This window comes from Thamnophis sirtalis, unplaced genomic scaffold (assembly GCF_051295495.1).
Source record: "Thamnophis sirtalis isolate CommonGarterSnake01/CBP01778 unplaced genomic scaffold, rThaSir2_p1.2 scaffold_2, whole genome shotgun sequence".
NCBI classification, from domain to species: domain Eukaryota; kingdom Metazoa; phylum Chordata; class Lepidosauria; order Squamata; family Natricidae; genus Thamnophis; species Thamnophis sirtalis.
This window is the reverse complement of record NW_028261382.1, coordinates 92,730,803-92,753,952: the sequence shown is the minus strand read 5'-3', so window position 1 is coordinate 92,753,952 and position 23,150 is coordinate 92,730,803. Positions and strand designations below refer to the sequence as shown.

Below are 23,150 nucleotides of genomic sequence, written 5' to 3'. Positions count from 1 at the left end.
TTTAAGTCTATACCTGTCCTGTTCGGTTGCTGTACCCAACCAGACAGTTATAGATAAAGAAGGTAGTTACAAAAAAAAAAAAGAGAGAGAAAGAGATCTCCTTTTTCTAACTAGGTAGGAAAAAGAAATCTCAAACATGTCCTCAACCCTGTTCCTGCAAATTTGTATGAAAAAGAAAATACGTTCGTTCATATATTCCGCAGACATTTCTTACAGCGAACATAAGGAAAGAGAGAGCATCTGTATGAGTGGATAATACAGCAAATGAGAAAAATTATGCCTTGGCAGCGATTATGCACTGTCTGACCCAAGTCCTATTGATTTCAATGAGGGATTGCATCACATGCTAAGTTCCCTAATTGAAAACAGTGGTCTGTGATTTCACGAAGCCAAAATCAAACAAAGCACAATATGGCTGGGCGCAATTTGTCAACCTATCCTCGATGAGAGGATCCCTTGTGTTTCAGCCCGATGCAAGCATTGGCAAGGTAAATGAGGCCAGATTGTGTAACTCTCCCTGCGTGGGTTTTTTTAATTTTTGGGAAGGGGGGGGGAGGTCTATTCAATTTTGCTTCTCGGAAACTTTTGGTTTGCCATACAAGAAATCATCGAGACTGATGGAAAATGTATATGTTTGTTTAACACATTTATTTGCTGCCCATCACACAGTTCCCAGCACATCCTTTGGATTGGCCCAAGATGTACCAGGGACAGCATAGACATGCATATTTCTGAGTTCCTTAGGTTCACCTTAAGGCTGCAGCCCAGCTTAAACAGCCTTCTGAACTCCAATGGTTGATTGGCCTATTTTAAGATAGCCAAGTGAACTCATTGAACATGATAGCAATAGCAGTTAGACTTATATACCACTTCACAGTGCTTTACAACCCTCTCGAAGTGGTTTACAGAGTCAGCATATTTGCCCCCAACAATCTGAGTCTTCATTTTACCCACCTCAGAAGGATGGAAGGCTGAGTCAACCTTGAGCCAATTAGGATCAAACTACTGGCAGTCAGCAGAATTAGCTTGCAATTCTGCATTCTAACCACTGCATCACCACATCTCTTCCTTCCTTCCTTTATCTTCCTTCCTTCCTTCCTTCCTTCCTTCCTCCCTCCCTCCCTCCCTCCCTCCCTCTTTCATGATGATGTTCCAGAGGGTGTAAGTCACAGCAGAAAAGACCCTATCAGCCATAATTCCTTGGTTGATGGAGTCCACAGCATGCCTCTTCTACCAGTGCGGGTGGACTGGGCCAATCCCAAAGGGATGAGCTCCTCATTGTATTTTTATTCTCTTATACCTGTTCTCAATTTTGTTTGACAAATTCCAATAAAATAATAAATAAATAAATAAATAAATAAATAAATAGAATGGAATAGAATAGAATAGAATAGAATAGAATAGAATAGAATAGGAATAGGAATATAGGAATATAGATATATAGGAATATAGGGATACAGGGATACAGGGATACAGGGATAAAGGGATATAGGAATAGAAGAGAAGAGAAGAGAAGAGAAGAGAAGAGAAGAGAAGAGAAGAGAAGAGAAGAGAAGAGAAGAGAAGAGGAATAGAAGAGAATTGAAAATAGAATAGAATAGAATAGGAATGAAAGTAGAATATAGAATAGAATATAGAATGGAATATAGAATGGAATATGGAATGGAATGGAGTGGAGTGGAGTGGAGTGGAGTGGAGTGGAGTAGAGTAGAGTAGAGTAGAGTAGAGTAGAGTAGAGTAGAATAGAATAGAATAGAATAGAATAGAATAGAATAGAATTCTTTCTTGGCCAAATGTGATTGAACACACAAGGAATTTCTCTTTGGTGCACGTGCTCTCAGTGTACATAAAGAAAAATAAAACACATTCGTCAGGAATCATAAGGTACAACACTTAACGATAGTAATAGTAATGCAATATTAGTGAATAGTTTGACAGTGGTGAGGGAATTATTTGTTTAGCAGAGGGATGGCGTTCGGGGGGGGGGGAAACTGTCCTTGGGATACGCTGGATCCATACCATGGAGGGATTTAAAGACAAGAACCAATACTTCGAATTGGACCCAGAAGCAAAGTGACAACCAGTTCAGCCCGAGGGAACATGGGCCAGCCTAGGAGCCGCAAGAACTGTCCATGTGGTTAACGTTCGGCACTGGCTGTAGGTTCCAGATGCTCTTCAATAGTACAATGTACAATAGTTGGAAAATGAAGGCACTTTTTATTCTGAGGTACTTGGTGTGTGTGTCCTGCCTCCTGACGTGAGCACCGCTGGGAGCTGTCCGCTGGGAGTCCCTCTGTTGCACGTGGCATCACTTGCCTTCCCATTGTCCCAGCAGGCAGTCTGCAGTTCACATACTTTAATTACCCCTGGTTCGCTGAAGACGAGATACACTGCCTCTCCTTCTGTCTTCTGGTCTTTCTTTCCCCCACCCCTCCTTCCCATGGCAAATTTATTTGTAAAGTGCACACTCACACACAGGCTCTGGGTTCTTGAATTTTCAGGCCTGCTTACACTGCTGGGGGAAAAAAATCCTTTGCTTCACCACCCCCCACATTTTTTTTTGATTGAAGAACACTAGAAATCAGCCAGGGAGCAGGTGGTGTATTGTGTTAGATTAGCACTGATTGAATTCTTACACAGCCGGTTGATTGAGGCTGGTGTTCAGCAAGAGCACAATTCTGCAAACAGTGGGCTGCAATGAAGAGGCCATTTTGCTGGATCATGTCCTTTAATCAGTCTCCTCCGTTCTATTGATATTGCTGCCGGAGTGTCTTTCCACCCGCCATGCCGCTTGCTCCTTTCCTGGGCCCGCGGAGGAAAACCCGTCGAACGGAACAACTCTGGAGCCAAATTATTTTTTGGTGAGGCTGTTTCTCGCAGCCTCTCTGCACAAAAGCATTGTTATCGCTATTATTATGGTGGGTTGTACGTTGAGACTGGATTTGGCATTTTATTATCCATCTATTGAGTCCTTGGAGGGACGCAGTAGCTCAGTGGTTAAGACGCTGAGCTTGTCAATCAGAAAGATCAATAGTTTGGTGGTTCGAATCCCCAGTGCCACATAACAGAGTGAGCTCCCGTTACCTGTCCCAGCTTCTGCCAACCTAGCAGTTCAAAAGCATGTAAAAATTCAAGTAGAAAAATAACAACCCCCTTTGGTGGGAAGGTAACAGCATTCCATGCACCTTCAGCATTTAGTCATGCCGGCCACATGACCATGGAGACATCTTAGCAATAGCAGTAGCAATAGCAGTTAGACTTATATACCGCTTCATAGGGCTTTCAGCCCTCTCTAAGTGGTTTACAGAGTCAGCATATTGCCCCCAACAACAATCCGGGTCCTCATTTTACCCACCTCAGAAGGATGGAAGGCTGAGTCAACCCTGAGCCGGTGAGATTTGAACAGCCGAACTGCAGAACTGCAGTCAGCTGAAGTAGCCTGCAGTGCTGCATTTAACCACTGCACCACCTCAGCTCCTTCAGACAGTGCTGGCTCTTTGACTTTGAAACGGAGATGAGCACCACCCCCTAGAGTTGGGAACAACTAGCACATATATGTGAGGGGAACCCCTAAGAGCTGAGGTGGCGCAGTGGTTAGGGTGCAGTACTGCAGGCCACTTCAGCTGACTGTTATCTGCAGTTCAGCGGTTCTAATCTCACCGGCTCAAGGTTGACTCAGCCTTCCATCCTTCCGAGGTGGGTGAAATGAGGACCCAGACTGTGGGGGTGATATGCTGACTCTGTAAACCGCTTAGAGAGGGCTGAAAGCCCTATGAAGCGGTATATAAGTCTAACTGCTATTGCCATTGCTATTTATCTTTACCTTTATTGAGTTCTTCTCAAGAACCTGGGATAGGCAGTTGTGGTTGTTGGATGGTGCTAACGGTACCCTTGCAGGATGTAAATTGTTCAAGCAAAGGTGTCTTTTGTAACTGGCTGATCAGGATTGTGTCACTCAATTGCTAGTTGCATAAAGTTGTATGCAATTGCCTACAAACCCAATTTCCTAGGAGTCCTTGGTGAATGACCTCTATTCACCAGGACTCACTTTTCTGTGATGACGAAAGTTGTGCTCTAGCAAACAGAAGCTACATTTCTGTAGATTTCAGAAGAGAGTATTTGCAGCTCAGAGTTGAACTGTAGAGTCCTTGATGCTCCCTGAGCTTGGTGCTAGGCCAATCTAGCATGGCTGATGTTACCTTGTTTGGTAAGGAAATGTCTGCAAGGAAACCAACAAGCCAGGGGTGGATTGCTGCCCGTTTTACTACCAGTTAGCAATCCGCACACAATGCACGCTGCACGCAACACGCATATGTGCTGTTCAATGTAAATTGTTCTTCGTGCATGCGCAGAACAATTTACAATGAACCGCACACGCGGTCACTAAAAAACAAAATGATGGCGGCCTAGCAGGGGTGAGGAAAGCGGTTCATGGGCGTGGCTGAATTCCACTACTGGTTTGGCTGAACCAGGCCAAACCGGGAGCAACCCACCTCTGCACCAAGAACCCCATAATTTCACTGTGTTTGGATTCCTATCAAAGAGATTGATGACTACTTCATCTCCACCATCCAACTCAGCTTAGGAAAGAATCCTGCAATTTAGGTTTTCCTAGTACACAGAGAGTTCTTAAGAAATGTTTTGCAAACGACTAGAGCCAAGTATACAAATTGTAGTGTTTCAATATCTGAAATGGAAAAAGCCAGATGGTATGCCTACATAAATTGAATTATCTAAAAACTTCTTAATCGTGAGGTCAATTAACCAGTGGAACAGCTCGTCTCAAGAAATTGTGGGCGCTTCATCACTGGAGGTTTTAAAGAAAAAATCTAGACAGTCACTTATCTGAATTAGAATAGGCTCAGCAGGAGACTGGACTAGAAGAAATCCAAGGTCCCTTCCATCTCCTATTCTATCCTATCCTATCCTATCCTATCCTATCCTATCCTATCCTATCCTATCCTATCCTACCCTACCCTACCCTACCCTACCCTACCCTACCCTACCCTACCCTACCCTACTCTACTCTACCCTACCCTACCCTACCCTACCCTATCTTGCCCTGCCCTACCCTACCCTACCCCACTCTACTCTATTTTTTTCTTTATTGGAATTTGTCAAACAAAAATGAGAACAAGAATAAGAGAATAAAAAATGCTACAGGGACAATAGGCACATTATTGCACTTATGCACACACCCTCTACTGATAATATCTATTCTATTCTATTCTATTCTACATTCCAATATCTATTCTATTCTATTCTATTCTATTCCATTCCATTCTATCCTACCCTACCCTACCCTACCCTACCCTACCCTACCCTACCCTATCTTGCCCTACCCTGCCCTACCCTACCCCATTCTACTCTATTTTTTATTTATTGGAATTTGTCAAACAAAAATGATAACAAGAACAAGAGAATAAAAAATACTACAGGGACAATAGGCACATTATTGCACTTATGCACACACCCTCTACTAATATCTATTCTATTCTATTCTATTCTATTCTAGTCCAGTCCAGTCCAGTCCAGTCCAGTCTAATCTAGTCTCTATTCTATTCCGTTCTATTCCTTTCTACTCTACCCTACCCTACCCTACCCTACCCTACCCTACCCTACCCTACCCTATCCTATCCTATTCTATTCTAGGCAAATTAAAAGAATGGACTCTGTGACTAGGATAGCAGGCAGGATGTACACATTTTAATTTTTGTTTTAATCATGAAGAAAGGAAGGAAGATTGTAAATTCAGTAGAAAGATAGGTGTTCAACTAGGTCTACCATTGTTGGATAGCAAAAATCTATATTATCACTAGAGGGCAACAAGGAGATGTAAAAGTTTAGTGCTGCCACCTAGTGGTCCTCAGAATTTTTGGCAATCCAGATATAATAGCACTAAATAAAAGTGGTACTGTATAGATAAGAAGTCCTCAAACTACTGAAGCCCCTTAAACTGGCCCATGTGGGACCACAAGGCTCCTCGCTCACATCACCCCATCTACCCACAAGCCCTCACCTGCCTTCTGGTGGCCAAGGAGGCCAAACATAGGCCGGTTTTTGGCCTCCCTGACCTTTAGAGAGAGGCGGTGATGGAGGGGGAGAAAGAGAGAGAGAGAGAGAGGGAGGGAGAGAGGGAGAGAAGTGCACGCGCGCGCGCACACACACACACACACACACACACACACACACACACACAAGTCCCTCACACAAACCCCAAGGCAGCTACATCATTTGACTAACCTTTTTTTCCACCCTCAGGAGCGTAACAAATTAAAGTTTAATTTGTTTGTATTGTTTAATGGATTGCTAAATTGGCCATGCCAATCCATTCAGTCACATGACCACCTAGCCACGTGCCCCACCCCACAGCCCGTCTGCCCTCCCCAACAGTCTGAGGGACTGTGAGTTGGCCTCCTTTTTAAAACATTTGAAGAACCCTGGTAGAGATGGAAGCCAAAAAAAAAAAAAACAACCACTCAAATAAAAATAAAAGCACATTGGCGGCTGATTTAATACAATCCTCTCCTTGTTTTAATTCCAAGAAATATATTAAAAAATGAAATATTGATGCACAAGACATCAGCTGTGGCAAATAATCAAGATCCTTTATGTGGACATAAATTGCCCATTCCATTTATCTGAATTGCAACAATATAAAGGATGCTTTCTAAAGTGTAATTTATGTGAGGACTTCACATTTGTAGATACATAAGCAAAATTGGATGTACTATTAGTAATATTTTACTCTTTTCTCTGAGAAAGAATTGCAACATTATTTTAAGCCCGCTAACAACTGAAATCATTCTCAAAAAGCACCTTTCTTTCTATTTTCCCTCAGATCCTATTATAGAGAGTAACTGCTGTGAAACTTCGCTTCAGTTTACCAAACAATTTTCATGTTGTCTTCTTTTCCCCCCCTTATATCGATGTTCCAATAATTTAAAACAACTGGACTGAAACCTTAACGTAGTAAGTTATTGCTAATAACTTGCTACCAATAAACTAAGCCCAGGTTCTACATTAACGATGGGCCAAAAACCCACCCCTTGTTACCAACAAACTTACACTTGATTATAGAATAGAGTTGGAAGGGATCTTGAAGGTCTTCTAGTCCAACCTCCTGCTTAAACAGGAAACCCCAGACCACTTCAGACAAATGGTTATCCAACATCTTCTTAAAAACTTCCAGTGTTGGAGCATTCACAACTTCTGGAGGCAAGTTGTTCTACTGGTTAATTGTTCTGTCAGAAAATTTCTCCTTAGTTCTAAGTTGCTTCTCTCCTTGATTAGTTTCCACCCATTGTTTCTTGTCCTGCCCTGACAAAAAAGCAAGATGAGGAACTGGAAGTAGCAACCAGAATGCAAACAACTAAGAAAGTGAAATACTTGAGGATCTGGGTGTCGGCAAAATGTTCCACAATTAAAGACGATAATCATAATAAATTAGTGATACAAATAAAGAAAGATTTAGAAAATTGGAAAAATATTCAGTTATCACTCATGGGACGTATAGCGACAATTAAAATGAATATTTTACCAAGAATCCTATTCCTGTTGCAAGCCGCACCTATTAAAAAAATTATTTCAAGAATTAAATAAAATAACCACTAGGTTCATTTGGCAGGGACGAAAATCAAGGATTAAACTAAAGTCAATGCAAGACAGCAAGGAGAGGGGAGGCTTAGCATTACCAAATTGGGATTTATATGCATCAGCAGTAACAATAACATTGGTGAAAGATTGGATAGAGCTAAAGAATAAAATAATTTTTACCTTAGAAGGCCATGATCTGCAAGCAGGCTGGCATCCATCCATTGTTTCTTGCCCTGCCCTCAGGTGCTTTGGAATAGAATTCCTTGACTCCCTCTTCTTTGTGGCAACCCCTGAGATATTGGATCAGTGCTATCATGTCACCCCTAGTCCTTCTTTTCATCAGACTAGACGTACCTACTTCTGTTCTTTCTAGGTTTTAGCCTCTAGTCCCCTATATATATGACAATAATTTTTGCCAGGACTGAAAGAAAAAAATCAGCAAAGGTGGTTGTATGTAGGGATAACTCCCCTGGTTCTTTTGAATCCTTTCCCTCCTGGTTTGAGAGAGTTACCCTTTTCACCGATTTTAAAAGATCTCAAAAGCAGGTCTCATGAGATGAACCTGTAGTTGTTGACACTTGTAAGTGTCTAGGTGCAAAGGATCAGGACCATATGCCAAGTTGCAATTAAAAAAAGGATGTATTGCTCAAGCTTATGTACAAGAAACTGTTCAATTGAAGTTCAATACTGAATTGATATGGGTCAATGGAATTCAAGAGGGATTTGGCTTAGACTGTTTATGGGAACATAACGATGCTAATCTGATGACTCATTTAACTCCTTCCCCCCACCTGCCAGCTCTGCCTGCTCTTTTCTTACACTAAATCACTTCTCGTATTAGGCTTAAATCTTGATTTACCAGACCTAAGTGCATTGGACTTCATATGCAATGAATCAAACTTCAGTTGCACTTGGTGTCATGGATGTAATGACGTCATTTGTCAAAGCCCACAGCTGTGATTCTCAGAGCAGGATTCTCAGAGCAGGAATCGGCAATTTTAGCAAGAGGAAAGAGGACAATTGGCTCTAATTTATCAGCAAATATGTTTCAAATTAAAAACCTTCCTGTTACCTCTGATTACCTTTCTTACGGGGTCTTGGGTTCAGTGCTAATTGCTTATTTGATGCCTTAGAAATGTCCATTGGTTCCTGTTCGTCAATATTTTTAAAAAGGTAAAGGTTCACCTCGCACGTATGTGCTTGTCGTCCTCGACTCTAGGGGGCAGTACTCACCTCCGTTTCAAAGCCGAACAGCCAGAGCTGTCCGAAGACGTCTCCGTGGTCATGTCGCCAGCATGACTCAATACCGAAGGTGCACGGAACACTATTATCTTCCCACCAAAGGTGGCTCCTATTTTTTCTGCTTGCATTTTTACATGCTTTCAAACTGCTAGGTTGGCAGAAGCTGGGACAAGTAACGGGTGCTCATTCCGTTACACAGCACTAGTGATTCGAACCGCTGAACTGCCGAACTTTCTGATCAATAAGCTCAACATCTTAGCCACTGAGCGACCACATCCCTTGTCAATATTTTAAAAATGTCTAAATTCTGTCCTGGAGCCAGAGAATTATGTGTTGCGTGATGAAGTGATTACACAAGGGGAACCAGTTGTGTCATTTGCAGAAGGACAAAAGATAAATAATGCAGTTTCATAATTTGTGATGATGGTGCCCTCCTAAATCTTGTCATATGGCCAACCACAACTAAGTCTTCAATTTATTGCACTTTCCTTTCCCTTCTTAATCAGACATAATGAGGCTTAACATAGTGAAACCTAATTTTAACAAACTGTCTTGGGGTTATGATTTTACTTGAAATTTCCAACTCTGGTAATTTGCAGTATGTAAAATGAAAAAAGGAGTAAATGGTCTTGTGAGGCTTCTTTGATTTCAGCAAAGTACCAAAAATACCAGGAGGAGGTGTCTTATGAGGTTAGAATGCTGGGCTGACAATTGGCAATCTTGCGTTTGAATTCCAGTTGCTACATTAGGATGGAATGAGGTCCCATCATTTTCTCCAGCTCCCTCCAACCCATTGATTCAAAAGCAGGTGAGCGCAAGTAGATAAATAGGCACCACTTTGGTAGGCAACTTCATGGGGAAGTGAAAGGAATCCCCAACTAGGCTTCCCCTGGGCGGCCTAGCACAGTTGGCTGCAGAGTCAGACAGTGAGGAGGTTGGGGAGGAACATGGGCCAGTCCTGGAGGTTGAGGAAAGCTCGGATAAGGGCTTTGCATTGGTAGCAGTGAGGCAGAGGAACAGCTGGAGCCTGTTTCCTGTGCGTGCATGCGCAGAGCTGCCAGAAGAACAACTAAGAAAGCAGGGTTGACTTAAGAGTAAAGACACACCTTGGAGGTAATTGGCCCCTCCCAGAGGAAATAAAAGGGGAATGAGAGGGAGGGGGCTTTTGTTCATTTGGTCCGGAAAGTTCTGTTTGTGATTATAAGAGACTCTGTGCCAAGTTTTGCTTTAGCAATAGCTTATAGACTTATATACCGCTTCATAGGGCTTTCAGCCCTCTCTAAGCGGTTTACAGAGTCAGCATATCGCCCCCACAGTCTGGGTCCTCATTTCACCCACCTTGGAAGTATGGAAGGCTGAGTCAACCTTGAGCCGGTGAGATTTGAACCGCCGAACTGCAGATAGCAGAGATTTGAACCGCCGAACTGCAGATAGCAGTCAGCTGAAGTAGCCTGCAGTACTGCACTCTAACCACTGCGCCACCTCGGCTCATCCCTGTGTTTGGAAATTAGTTATCTGTCAGCTCTCTAAATGAGATAAGGTGCGTGTGGATAAATATTCCTCTGAAGGACTGTTTGCTAAAGACTTGCTGACTGTGAATGAAAGGAGTTCACAGTTGTGTAAATAAAAGAGGTTTTGCAGGGACCAAGACTTTGCTTCTTGCTTTCTAAGGAAGCCTGGGTCTGAAACAGGTGACGTTACTTGCAAATCCTTTTGCCATGAAACAGAAATATAGTATAGTACCAAATATTCTGACCTTCCTTCCTAAGTGAGTTGATGCTTTCCAATCCAAAATTTACACTTCTCCCTGAAATGACCAGATCCCATGTATAGGGAGAAATAGGGAAAAGGGATGAGTTATGAGTTCAGGGAGTCCTCGACTTACAACTCGTTGCTTAACAACCATTCAAAATTATGACAAACACACACCCCTTCCTAAAAACAACATACTTATGAGGACATAGGTCAAAATTTCCAACAGCCAGACACACGTTCACGCCATGGTCATGTGACTGCACTTCAGACACTCAGCTACCGCTCTGCTGCCCCGGCGCTAGAGGCAAAAGACGCCCTGCCACTGTGTCTGACATAGAGGCATCCCATCTCTATGGCGGACACAGCGCTGTGGCGTCTGAAAGCCCAGCCGCTGTGTCCGTCATAGAGGCGCCCTGCCTCTATGGTGGACACAGCGCTGGGGCATCCAAAAGCCCTGCCGCTGTGTCCGACATAGAGGTGTCCCACCTTTACGGCAGACACAGCACCAGGGCGTCTGAAAGCCCTGCCGTTGTGTTCGACATAGGGCGGCTTTTGCCTGCTTGCCCCACCAGCCATAAACCTCACCGCACATCACTGCATTTGCAGCCTCTAATAGTTACATGCCCATGATTTATGATATTTTTTCTCCATAAACTGTCATTTCCTTCTGGTTTTCGCAAAAATTGCTGCAGAGTAAATGGTGGATTCGCATGACCACTGTGACATTCGTTTAACACCCATGGATTCACTTCCCGAATATGGTGATTTGCTTAATGACCACTTACACAAAAAGGTCAGAAAAAATCAAGTTGGTCATGTGACGGCCCACTTTACAGCCATCGCGACTTACGATCTTAATGGGCAACCTTGATTATGAGTCATAAGTCAAGGACTACTTGTAATCACAACTTTTGGTTGTTGTCTTTTTTTTAAATTAAAGAATCAAAGATGGAAAATTCTTCAACCTCCTACGCAGAGTTCACTTCACCCAATAACAAAACAAATTAATAAACTTAATACGCGTCGGAGATGCCTGTTTCAAATCCCGCACCAGCCCCTCCATGAAATTACTCCTCCATCAGCCTGTCTCATCATGCCCCAGACTCTTAAAAAATTCAAGCACCACATTTATCCCTGCCTTTTAAAAAATTTATTCCCTATACCCTGCGACAGCGGGGTTTCCAAAGTTCTGCAGGAATAACTAGCAACCTGTAATTATTTTACCCACCAAAATATATTGCATGGCCTGAATGAATGATGTCCTTCCCTCCTTGTCAAAATGCCAGGCCTTTTTTTTATGCGGTGGATAGGAAAAGTACCAACCGAAGAAAGAAAGAAAACTTGAGTGGAAGCATGCCAAAAAAAACCTCGTCTCCTTAGCAGCAATGAAGGGCCTGGGTGTTACAGCTAAGACCCTTCTCTCCGCGTCACCATGAATAAATATCATCCATGATAAAAGCCCTAGCAGATGATACCTTCCTTTAGGACCCATTGTATGAAACTTGATATTACACGCCACAGATGTCATTGTTCGGCAAGCTAATTTGACGATTTATGTTGTAGAGAGAGAGGATTAGTGGGACCTTCTGTTTTGATAGCCTGCTTCTAATTTGCATCTTTTAAGAGTCGGGATTTCAGCCAAGTTCTGCTCTTTTGTGTTTGCTTTTGAACAGCCCTGTTTATTCCTCATGATTATAAATAAATCTCCGCTTCCTCCTGTCCACCCTTCCAATCGTCCTGCAATGAGGTTGGGTTGGAGTTTGGTAACTCTGGAACCAGAAGAAACAACCGGAAGAGGACACTCAATGGCTTGGGTGAGGGATCGCCAAGGTGTGGATGATAGGCAAGTTGGCTACCTCCAACTGGGCCAAGCAGAAGATGTTGTAGATGCCAGGGTGGCGCAGTGGTTAGAACACAGTATTGCAGGCTGCTTCTGCTGACTGCCGGCTGCCAGCAGTTTGGCAGTTCGATTCTCAGCGGCTCAAGTTTGACTCAGCCTTCCATCCTGCTGAGGTTGGTAAAATGAGGATCCAGGTTGTTGGGAAAAATATGATGACTCTGTAAAGCACTTAAGAAAAGCTGTAAAGCACTGTGAAGCTATATATATATGGCCTAGTGGCTAATACAACTGTCTAATATGTAATACAGCACAGGTTCAAATCCCAGTAAGGGTATGGCTAGCTGAAGAGAGCTAAATAGCTTGAAATAGATCTATACTAGTCTCCCTTTTTTATTTATCAGCACAAATGCAACATATACACACACATACATGCATGCATGCATGCATGCATGCATGCATTATATTCTGACTGACATCTGGAGGGTATTAGTTAGGACCAAACTGACACAGATTAAACTCCAGAAAAACAGATCCAGAGATAGTTTGAGTCCTGTAGAATTCCCTTGTCAAGTGCAAGAAATCAGGGGTCAAGGCAGTTCAAATGATGACAACTAACAATAGGGACGCAGTGGCTCAGTGGCTAAGACGCTGAGCTTGTCGAACAGAAAGGTCGGCAGTTTGGCGGTTCAAATCCCTAGCGCCGCATAACTAAGTGAGCTCCCGCTACCTGTCCCAGCTTCTGCCAACCTTGCAGTTCGATAGCACGTAAAAAATGCAAGTAGAAAAATAGAGACAATCTTTGGTGGGAAGGTAACAGCATTCTGTGTGCCTTCGGCATTTAGTCATGCCAGCCACAAGAGCACAGAGACATCTTTGGATAGCACTGGCTCTTCAGCTTTGAAATGGAGATGAGCACTGCCCCCTTGAGTTGGGAATGACTAGCACATAAGTGCAAGTGGTATCTTTACCTTTAGATAGAATAGAATAGAATAGAATGAAATGGAATGGAATGGAATGGGAATAGAGTAGAGTAGAGTAGAGTAGAGTAGAGTAGAGTAGAATAGAATAGAATAGAATAGAATAGAATAGAATAGAATAGAATAGAATAGAATAGAATAGGATTCTTTATTGGCCAAATGTGATTGGACACACAAGGAATTTGTCTTTGGTGCATAAGCTCTCAGTGTACATAAAAAATAAATTCCTAAATTTTTACAGTCCTTTTCCTAGATTTGTCATGTTACCTGAAATTTGTTTCTGCAGGTCAGGTCTCTGAGTGGGAAACTGGCATTAAAAGGCCAATTGAATTCCATTGAATAATTCTCTTTATAGCTTTCCTATCTATGGCTCCAGCTCATATTTCTTCCACAAAGTTATTCAAGGCAAATTACACTGATTTTCCAGACAATCTGCTCTCCAAGCAATGTCCTCATCTGTGTTAGGAAGGTGGAAGCATAGACTATTTGGGGCATTTTAATAGAAATTTAAGTATAATTTTAAAAGAAAGAAAAATGGGAGAATGTAACTTTAGGGAGATATAGGAAATCCAGACTTAATCAGACATATTTTTATTTGTTTATAATAGAAAATAGAAAAAAATAGAAAAACAAATAGCAGGAAAAATAGTGGAGGGAAAGGGAAAAGGAAAGGAAAGAGTGCAGAAAAGAAGAGAAAAAGAAAGAATTCGGACTCCCTTTGGTGTACATTTGTAAAAAACTGGAAGCAAATTTTGTATGATTTGTCATTGTTTGCATAGCACTTTGTCGGAGCCAAGGAACATAGGACCTTGTTATGTTTCCAAACTTATATTTATATTAAATACAGACACAGAGTTCAACAAATGTTTTGAAAAAGGGTCACATTTTCTGACCATTATTTTTACTACTACTACATCTTCTTCTTCTTCTTCTTCTTCTTCTTCTTCTTCTTCTTCTTCTTCTTCTTCTTCTTCTTCTTCTTCTTCTTCTTCTTCTTCCCCTTCCCCTTCCCCTTCCCCTTCCCCTCCTCCTCCTCCTCCTCCTCCTCCTCCTCCTCCTCCTCCTCCTCCTCCTCCTCCTCCTCCTCCTCCTCCTCCTCCTCCTCTGCCCATAGCAGCAAAGAATAATAACAACTGTCTTAGAAAAGTACAAAAGAGTTTCCTAGAAGTTAACATATTGGACGTAAATCTGTGTTCCAAATAAAAAGCCATGTGAGATATTCAACTGCTAATAATGGAATTGTAACGATGCATGAGAATAAATGGAATGTAGAGTACAGAGATGGTCTTAAAGGAAATTTATGGTCAATGAGAGGAAGATGAACTTAGCCTGGGGAAAGAGAAAGGCGAGAGAAAGGACAAGACTGCCCTGTCTACCAAATTCTCTTTGGTAGAAGACAAAGAGGTTTTCAAGGTTCTGTTATTATAGATTACATCAATAAAGTAGGTGACTAATATTTCCACCAAAGATCTAGGTGATGTTTACAGCATTTGCTCTAAAGTTTACTCTAATGGTTAAGGTGCTGGACTAGAATCAAGAATACTGTGAAAATCTATCCCCAAATTAGGCACAAAAGCCAACTGGGAGACTTTGGGCCAATCACCAGGAGATGGTGAGTTCTAGTCCTTTCTTAGGTATGAAAGTTGCCCGGGTGACTTTGGGCCAATCACTAGGAGGCAGTGAATTGTAGTCCCACCTTAGCCCTGAAAGCTGGCTGGGTAACTTTGGGCCATCACTTTGAGATTGTGAGTTCTAGTCCTGTCTTAGATATGAAAGCTGACTAGGTGACTTGGGGTCAATCATCAGGAGACGTACATGAGTCATGAAAAAAAATTAGCCTGTCATATCGATTCAGATGATTCAGATCCCTGGATCTGATATATATGTTGTATTTATGCTGATAAATAAATAAAGGGAGACTAGTATACATCTATTTCAAGCTATTTAGCTCTCATCAGCTAGCCATACCCTTACTGGGATTCAAACCTGTGCTGTAAGGGTATGGCTAGCTGATGAGAGCTAAATAGCTTGAAATAGATCTATACTAGTCTCCCTTTATTTATTTATCAGCACAAATACAACACAAATGTAACAAAAGGCAACAGTAAAAATATTGGGCTTTCTGTCTGGATGGTCTCTTGTGACGAGCCGATGGACAGAGAATGGAAGCAGTTAGCTTCCTCCCATAATTGGGGCATACCGTGTGTGTGTGTGTGTGTGTGTGTGTGTGTGTGTGTGTGTGTGTGTGTGTAGAGGTTTAGGTATAGGTATAGGTATAGATATAGATATAGATGATATATAGATGATATAGATATAGATATAGATATAGATATAGATGATGATATAGATATAGATATAGATGATGATATAGATATAGATGATGATATAGATATAGATATAGATATAGATATAGATATAGATAGATGATATAGATATAGATATAGATATAGATATAGATATAGATATAGATATAGATATAGATATAGATATAGATATAGATATAGATATAGATATAGATATAGATATAGATATAGATATAGATATAGATATAGATAGATATATAGATATATGTAGGGGTACATTTGGGATTGGGTTAATGGAAACTCTAATTTATTTTACTTCTTACCACATTAACACTACACCGTGAATCTCAATCTAATATCAAACAAGCAGGCTCGGAGAGACGTTTTGGCTTATTGCAAAGTCAAAATTTAGACATTAGACAATTAGTCCTTCTCTCTCCCCTCCCTTTTCCCCCCCTTCCCCCCCTACACAAAGCAAAAAAAAGAAAGAATCACTATAACTGTCTCATCAAACAGTAAAAACAGACACTTCATCTTTAATGAGGGGTGCGGTGAGTTGCTTGAAAATCTTTCGCCTAGATATTTAGATGATTACAGGCATGGACGTTGTGTGTTTTACAGATTACCGTCCTGATTTTACCAGTCCATACAATGAATAATTTAACAAAAAACTCATGTAAGTATCTCTTTATTATTCATTATAATGAACTGAGAGAGGAGTAATAGTCCACCCGACTGCAATTCCCCCCAGGGCTCAACTTAACTAGGCTGTACTTAGCTCTGCGGGAGTTAATTTGAATAAAGAGAAGGGTTCTGATATTAGAACTTGAGGCGGCCTCCGTCACAAGCCGGGATGAAGATGGGGAGAAAGTCAGCTGCTCTGGAACTCAGCAGAGGGGAATGCAGAAGGAACGTGTGAATGGAAAGAGAAAAGTGGGTCTAACAGAATAACCAGAGTTAGAAGGGAATTTGGAGATCCTCCTGCTGCAAAATGGAGTTGAGAGTGGCTGGGCTTTTATACCTTCTTTGGGCTTTGTATTTGAGCTTCCTGTTCCTGTGCAAGAACATGTCCTTTAATATTCTGTTGAGAGTGGGTGGGTTTTTATACCTTCTTTGGGCTTTGCATTTGAGCTTCCTGTTCCTGTGCAAGAACATGTCCTTTAATATTCTGTTGAGAGTGGGTGGGTTTCTATACCTTCTTTGGGCTTTGTATTTGAGCTTCCTGTTCCTGTGCAAGAACATGTCCTTTAATATTCTGTTGGCTGCTGTCAGATTCCTATAGGATCATGTAGGGGTCATGGCTGGCTCTATAGGCAAAAGAAGAAATGCAAATCCTAGGTACTTGTCTGTGCTAATTTGGTCAGCCTCTGGTTTATTGTTTATCTGAGCTCCCAGGTGAAGTTTGGACTGCTCTGGGATGGTGCAATGAAGGCAGAGGTGGTATTCTGCCTGTTCGCCCCAGTTCAGGCAAACCGGTAGTGGCAGTGGCAGGAGGCTCCGCCCACCCACCCAGACATCATCGCGGATGCTCTGCGCATGCGCAGAAGCACCATACGCGAGCATTCCCACTTCCAAACTGGTAGCGAAGATTAGAACATTTCATGCCTGTAAGGGGTTGTGTTCTAAAAGGATATTGGACAATTCCTATTGTGGCTTAATGGCTTTGTCCTGTGTTGGAACTTGGATGAGGGGCTGATCCTACCCTTCTGCCTTTGTTCAGACTTTGTTGCAGGGAATTTCCAAATATCCTGCCTTGGATAGATTACCAAATCTGCACTTCTAATAGTGGCCTCCTCGGTTTCTGCTTGAGGGGAGGGAGACTGGAGCTGCTTCCTGCCTCTAAAAAAACCCCCACGTTTCTCCATTTCTCCCTTTGTTTGGGGAAATATGATATTCTGCCTTTTTTAATATTCCTCGAAATATTTCCTTCCTCTAGGAAGTAAGTGTAATTTGAGAAACCCTTGGATCTCACAGGTGATACCTATGGAAGGGATGATGCCAACTTACAAATATTGCTTGCGTGATGGTTGAAAACCCAAGCAGGCTAGCAATGTCTATGGAGATTCTCAGTCATCCAGGACAAAAAACATCTTTGGGCCAGGCTAACCATAGTTAACAGATGAACAGCGCCCCCTAGAGTTGGACACAACTGGATAGGGGAAACCTTTACCTTATTTTACACTGAACTATATTATGTTCGGGGAAACGGTTGCTCAGTGGCTAAGACACTGAACTTGTCAATCAGAAAGGTTGGCAGTTCGGTGGTTCCAATCCCTAGCACTGTGTAACGGAGTGAGCTCCCATTACTTGTCCCAGCTTCTGCCAACCTAGCAGTTCGAAAGCACGTAAAAAATGCAAGTAGAAAAATAGGAACCACCTTTGGTGGGAAGGGAACAGCGTTCTGTGTGCCTTCGGCATTGAGTCATGCTGGCCACATGACCATGGAGACGTCTTCGGACGGCGCTGGCTCTGGCTTTGAACCAGAGATGAGCACCGCCCCCTAGAGTCAGGAACAATTAGCATATATGTGTGAGGGGAACCTTTACCTTTACCAATAGTTACTCTTTGAGATTTGCCAGGTAAGGACAGTCTTTATTACTCGATCAACAGAAAAAGGAGAGCTAATTGAAATCTCATTTGTATCATTGTTGTCTCTCGAGCTATTTACACAATACTCTAAAGGAAGGCAAGATGATAGGTTCGAGCAAATGTTTGTTCAACGTAGACCGAAGGCTGCCTTGGCAGTGCTGAACCTCACCGCATTTTTAGATCTGATGCAACTTCAGCCACTCAAGATACACATTTCTATCTCTGGGAGAGGTGCAGTAAATGTTGCACTGTAGCATCAGTGCATGTTTCTCCACTGAGTTTGCATTTAAAAAAAATCCACCTCAGTCCGTTGTGTGACTCTTTGTCAGATGCAAACCACGGGACAGCTTTTCGTTCCGCCTAATGAATAGTGAATTTATTGTGGTTCGTGGTTGGGCTTTTTTTGCAGAATTCTCTTGCCATTTAATGCCAGGCTGACCTGCAGCTGAGTTTAGAGATCTTCCACACTATGAATAAGGAAGATCTTCCAGATCACAGTATGTGTTTCATCCCCGAGTCTTGGAAAACAGTTCTCCGGAGCAAATGAACATACTTGCTCGGTGTGAAAATGACAACAGATTCTGCATTCTGAGAAATAGATGGATACAGGCTTGGAGTATGTAGCATGCTAATACAATTTGCTTGAATTGGTCTTGGCTAACCTAGCTGCTATGGTTGACGAACCATGGTTTAAGGCTTAGCCTGATGTAAAATGAGTGTAAATTACATGTGACTGACCAAGATACCTACACCCTGTTATTATGTTTTGAAACCATGGACAGGGGCTAAACAAGGTATGAGCCATGGTGCCATACAGTGGTTAGAATTGTTCCCTGTATGAATGATTTCCTTCTTCCTGTCCATGACTTTAATTGAAGAGCCACAGTGCCACAGTGCCACAGTGGTTAGAGTGCAGTACTGCAGGCTACTTCTGCTGCCTGCCGGCTGCCTGCAATTTGGATTTCATCAGGCTGAAGGTTGACTCATTCTTCTTTAAGCAATAAAATGCTTAAAATGCTTAAATGCTTCTGAGGTGAGCAAAATGAGGACCCAGATTTTTTGGGGAAACATGTTGACTGTGTACACCGCTTAGAGAGGGCTGTAAAGGCCTGTGAAGCAGCATATAAGTCTACGTGCTATTGCTATGTAAAGCCAGCTATTGTGGTTTATTCAGAAAGCTTCCTTAAATCTGATTTAGCACTGTCACAGATATCTGGGTCTTAGGTTCTGAAAATATCTTAGTAGCTGACTGTTTTTCCACAGCTTGGAAACGGGAGTTGGGAACATGATTCTCTATTGATGTATTTTGGTTTTGCCATATCTGTATGCTAACATTGTAATTATCAATAAGCAGAAATATTTTAAGACAGTATGAGGGTAGAAGTTCATTCTCTTGTGGGTTGGTTTCCAAATGTTTCATTACCAAGCTAGGTAATATCTTCAGTGGAATGTAGACGATATCAGTATTGGTGTGAACTTCAGGTGGTCAGTAGCAGTGGTGAGTTTCAATTTGTTTTACTACTGTTTCACTCGTGCACAGGTTCACGCTCATGTGTGATGCTTTTGTGCATGCAGAGAAGCATCCAGGTGGGTGGGCGGAGCCTCTCGCCACCACCACTATCAGTTCGGCTGATTGGGCCAAACCGGCAGAAACCCTCCTCTGGTCAGTAGGTCTTGTGATGTGGAGGTCACGTCAGGTGAGAGTCACATCAGGTGAGGGTCTTGTGATGGGTTTTGTGATGGGTGAGCACCCACACCCGAGCTACAGATGTTCGCCACTATCGCAAATGCTAACACAATATTTTACTTAAGTATTTTAAGCAAAAAGCAGATGGTTTCCATTCAAAGGAACAAAAATGCAAGTTCTGAGGACGTTGAACTTCATCCCAACAGGAGAAAGGGAGGAAATGTACCATCTGATCAGTTTTATCCATAATTTTATTTTACTTTAAAAAAATTCGCATGGGTGCAGACATTTTTAATGGGGCGGCTAAACGACTGAAAAATAACAGAGATCAGGAACAGGAATTTGTGATATGATGTTTTCCGCCAGAAAGCAATAATAACCAATTCCTTTTCGTGCTCTTTCTTCATTTTCTTAGGTGTACTGTGGACGACCGAGTCACGCGAGTTGCTTGGCTGAACCGAAGCACGATTCTTTATGCTGGAAATGATAAGTGGTCGATAGATGACCGGGTGGTCATTCTCACCAACACCAAAACTCAATACAGTATCAAGATCCATAACGTGGACATATATGATGAAGGGCCCTATACCTGCTCTGTACAGACAGACAATCATCCCAAAACATCACGAGTTCATCTTATCGTCCAAGGTAAGACTCGGTGGATGTTTGCTGATGAAATGAACGTGAGGAGGCTCTGTGATTTATTTATTTATATTTTGGATATCTAGCAGAATACTGTAGTAATTGAGAGACTTGTAGAAATTTATATATATATAAATTCAGGGTTAGAGGTCCTCAGGACTTTATTAATAAAAATGGGTTGTCGGTCCTTTTCTGGACCATCCATTTGTACCTTGAATTCTTTCATTTAGAAATGAGGGGCTTCCACTGGTTAAGGATGAATGAACAAATGCCGTAGATAACCTGTTTTCCTGAAAATAAAACCTATCCCAAAAATAAGACCTAACATGTTTTAAACATGCATCTAACCCTAAAATAAGGCCTACTTAACAGCCAGTGCAGCCAGCTTGTTGCTCACGGTGACAGAGCCACAAGTTGAGATGGGGGATAGAGTTGCCCCCCCCCCTACACACACCTTCCAGTTTACCTCAGGGTCCCACAACCGGGACATCCATGCCCCAACACCTTCCTTGCTGTGGCAGCACCAGTAGCCATGTGCAGCAGGAGCCCATAAAACCACCAGCTCACTTCTGTTGCTTGCAGCCACAACAGAGTAGGAGGCCGAGCTCCACCTTGTGGTCTTGGCACCCGCAAGCAGAAGTGAGCCGGTGGCCACTCAGGGCCCTGCTGGATGGAGCTGCTGGAACTGCCACAGAGGTGGGTTCCTACCAGTTTGCACCTATTCGGTAGAACCGGTTCGTCAAATCTGCCGAACCAGTTAGAAGAGGTTCCACCAGTGGACCCGGAAAGCAGGCCACACCTACAGAAGAGGTTCCAAAATTTTTTGAAACCCACCACTGGTCCTTGGATATGATTATTCTACACTATCATGCTCATATTTATAAAACTCAGTGCCTCTGTGAAAGGTAAGGATGACTACTGCGTTTGTGGTGCAATCAGAACATTGCGTGTGTTGAAGTTGTTTTAACGCAAACCAAAGATGCCTTTTAAAAAACAAGTTTACATCATATTCTTATGCATGCCAGTGCTGTGTGTGAGGTAATTTAAGGTGGTTCTGACAAGTGTTGTCGGCATCTTCATATCCGGTCACGTGGGTGGCAAGCCACTCCCATCCGGTCACATGGGCGGCAAGCCACTCCCACAAAGGAGGCCACACCCACAGAGTAGGTTCAAACAATTTTTGAAACCCACCACTGAACTGCCACCACAAGGCAAGGAAGGTGTCGGGCCTGGTTGGCCTGGCTGCGGGATCCTGAGGTAAACTGGTGCAGGATGCGTGGGGCAGCCGCGTGGCCTCCTACCCTCCACCACGAGCAAGCAAAAGAAGTGGGCCTCCCATATAGGGGGAAAGATAAGACACTCCCCCATATAAACTTTAGTGCTTAGTTTGCCCCCCCTCCCAAGTCTTATTTTTGGGGAAACATGGTGGTAATTGACATATTTCTGTCTTTTGATGTCAATTGGATTATTGGCAGTCCAGTTCTTTTGTGGCTTGTAATTTTGAGTGAAGCTTGTTTGTTTGTTTTCACTATTCTAGTGAAAAATCATGGTTTGTATTATTATTTTTCTGCTCTAATACTACTACAAGAAAGTAATGAACTTTTTCAGGCTTTGACTAAAATAGAGATTACGAAGCTTGACCCCGGGATGCACATGGTATACTACAGATCAGCCTAACCTAATTGTTGTGCACATACCGTATTATTTTTGGGAATATAAGACACACCTTTTTCCCCTCAAAAAAGAAGCTGAAAATCTGGGTGTGTCTTACACACTGAATACAGCATTTTTTGCCTCCCGAAACCCCACCCCCTTCACCAAAATGGCCGTGCATAGCCTTATGGAGGCTTTCAGGGAGCTCCTGGGGGCTGGGGAAGGCAGAAATGAGCAAAAATGGGTCTTTTCTGCTCAATTTTGCCCCCCACCCCACCCCCAGGAACACTCTATAACCCTCCATAAGGCTATCCATGCCCTTTTTTTGACAAAAAAACAGGCCGTTTTTGCTCATTTTGGGGGGTCCCCTCCCCCAGGAGCATTCTACAAGCCTCTTAAGGGCTATTCATGCCCTTTTTTTGGGGGGGGGTGTAAATGGGCCCATTTTTGTGAGGTTTGCAGAATGCAAAAAAAACATTTTTTTAAATTTGCCTCTTCAAAACCTTGGTGCGTGTTATACTCCAGTGCATCTTATAGTCTGAAAAATGCGGTAAGTGTCTCTTCCAAAGAGAAAATATTACCCAAGTCTGCTTCCCTACTACAGTCATGAGTTAATAAATGACTCCTCATACAATTTTCTTAACCTATGAAAATAATAAGTGGGAAATGTTGTTAAATATACTTTGCATAATTACAATTTTCATTCATTAATCAACAACCAATTGTATAAATTCTATTTCGCAACCAGAAGGGTCCATTTCTAAAAAAATAGGGGTGTTCTAAATATTTTAGAAAACTGTTGAGGTCACTCAGTGGTGGGTTTCAAAAAATTTTGGAACCTCTTCTGTAGGTGTGGCCTGCTTTCC

The 23,150-nt window shown here is 42.4% G+C and overlaps 1 protein-coding gene across 2 annotated transcripts in view; it reads left to right on the top strand.

The window, feature by feature from the left end:
- LOC106540773 (opioid-binding protein/cell adhesion molecule homolog) overlaps positions 1-23,150 on the top strand; it is a 795,044-nt gene that overhangs the window by 603,319 nt on the left and 168,575 nt on the right. For both annotated transcript variants that reach the window (XM_087706377.1, XM_087706376.1), the window contains one exon: positions 20,405-20,637. In XM_087706377.1, coding sequence (XP_087562503.1) covers positions 20,405-20,637 — 233 coding nt within the window. The remainder of the gene's footprint in view (positions 1-20,404; positions 20,638-23,150) is intronic.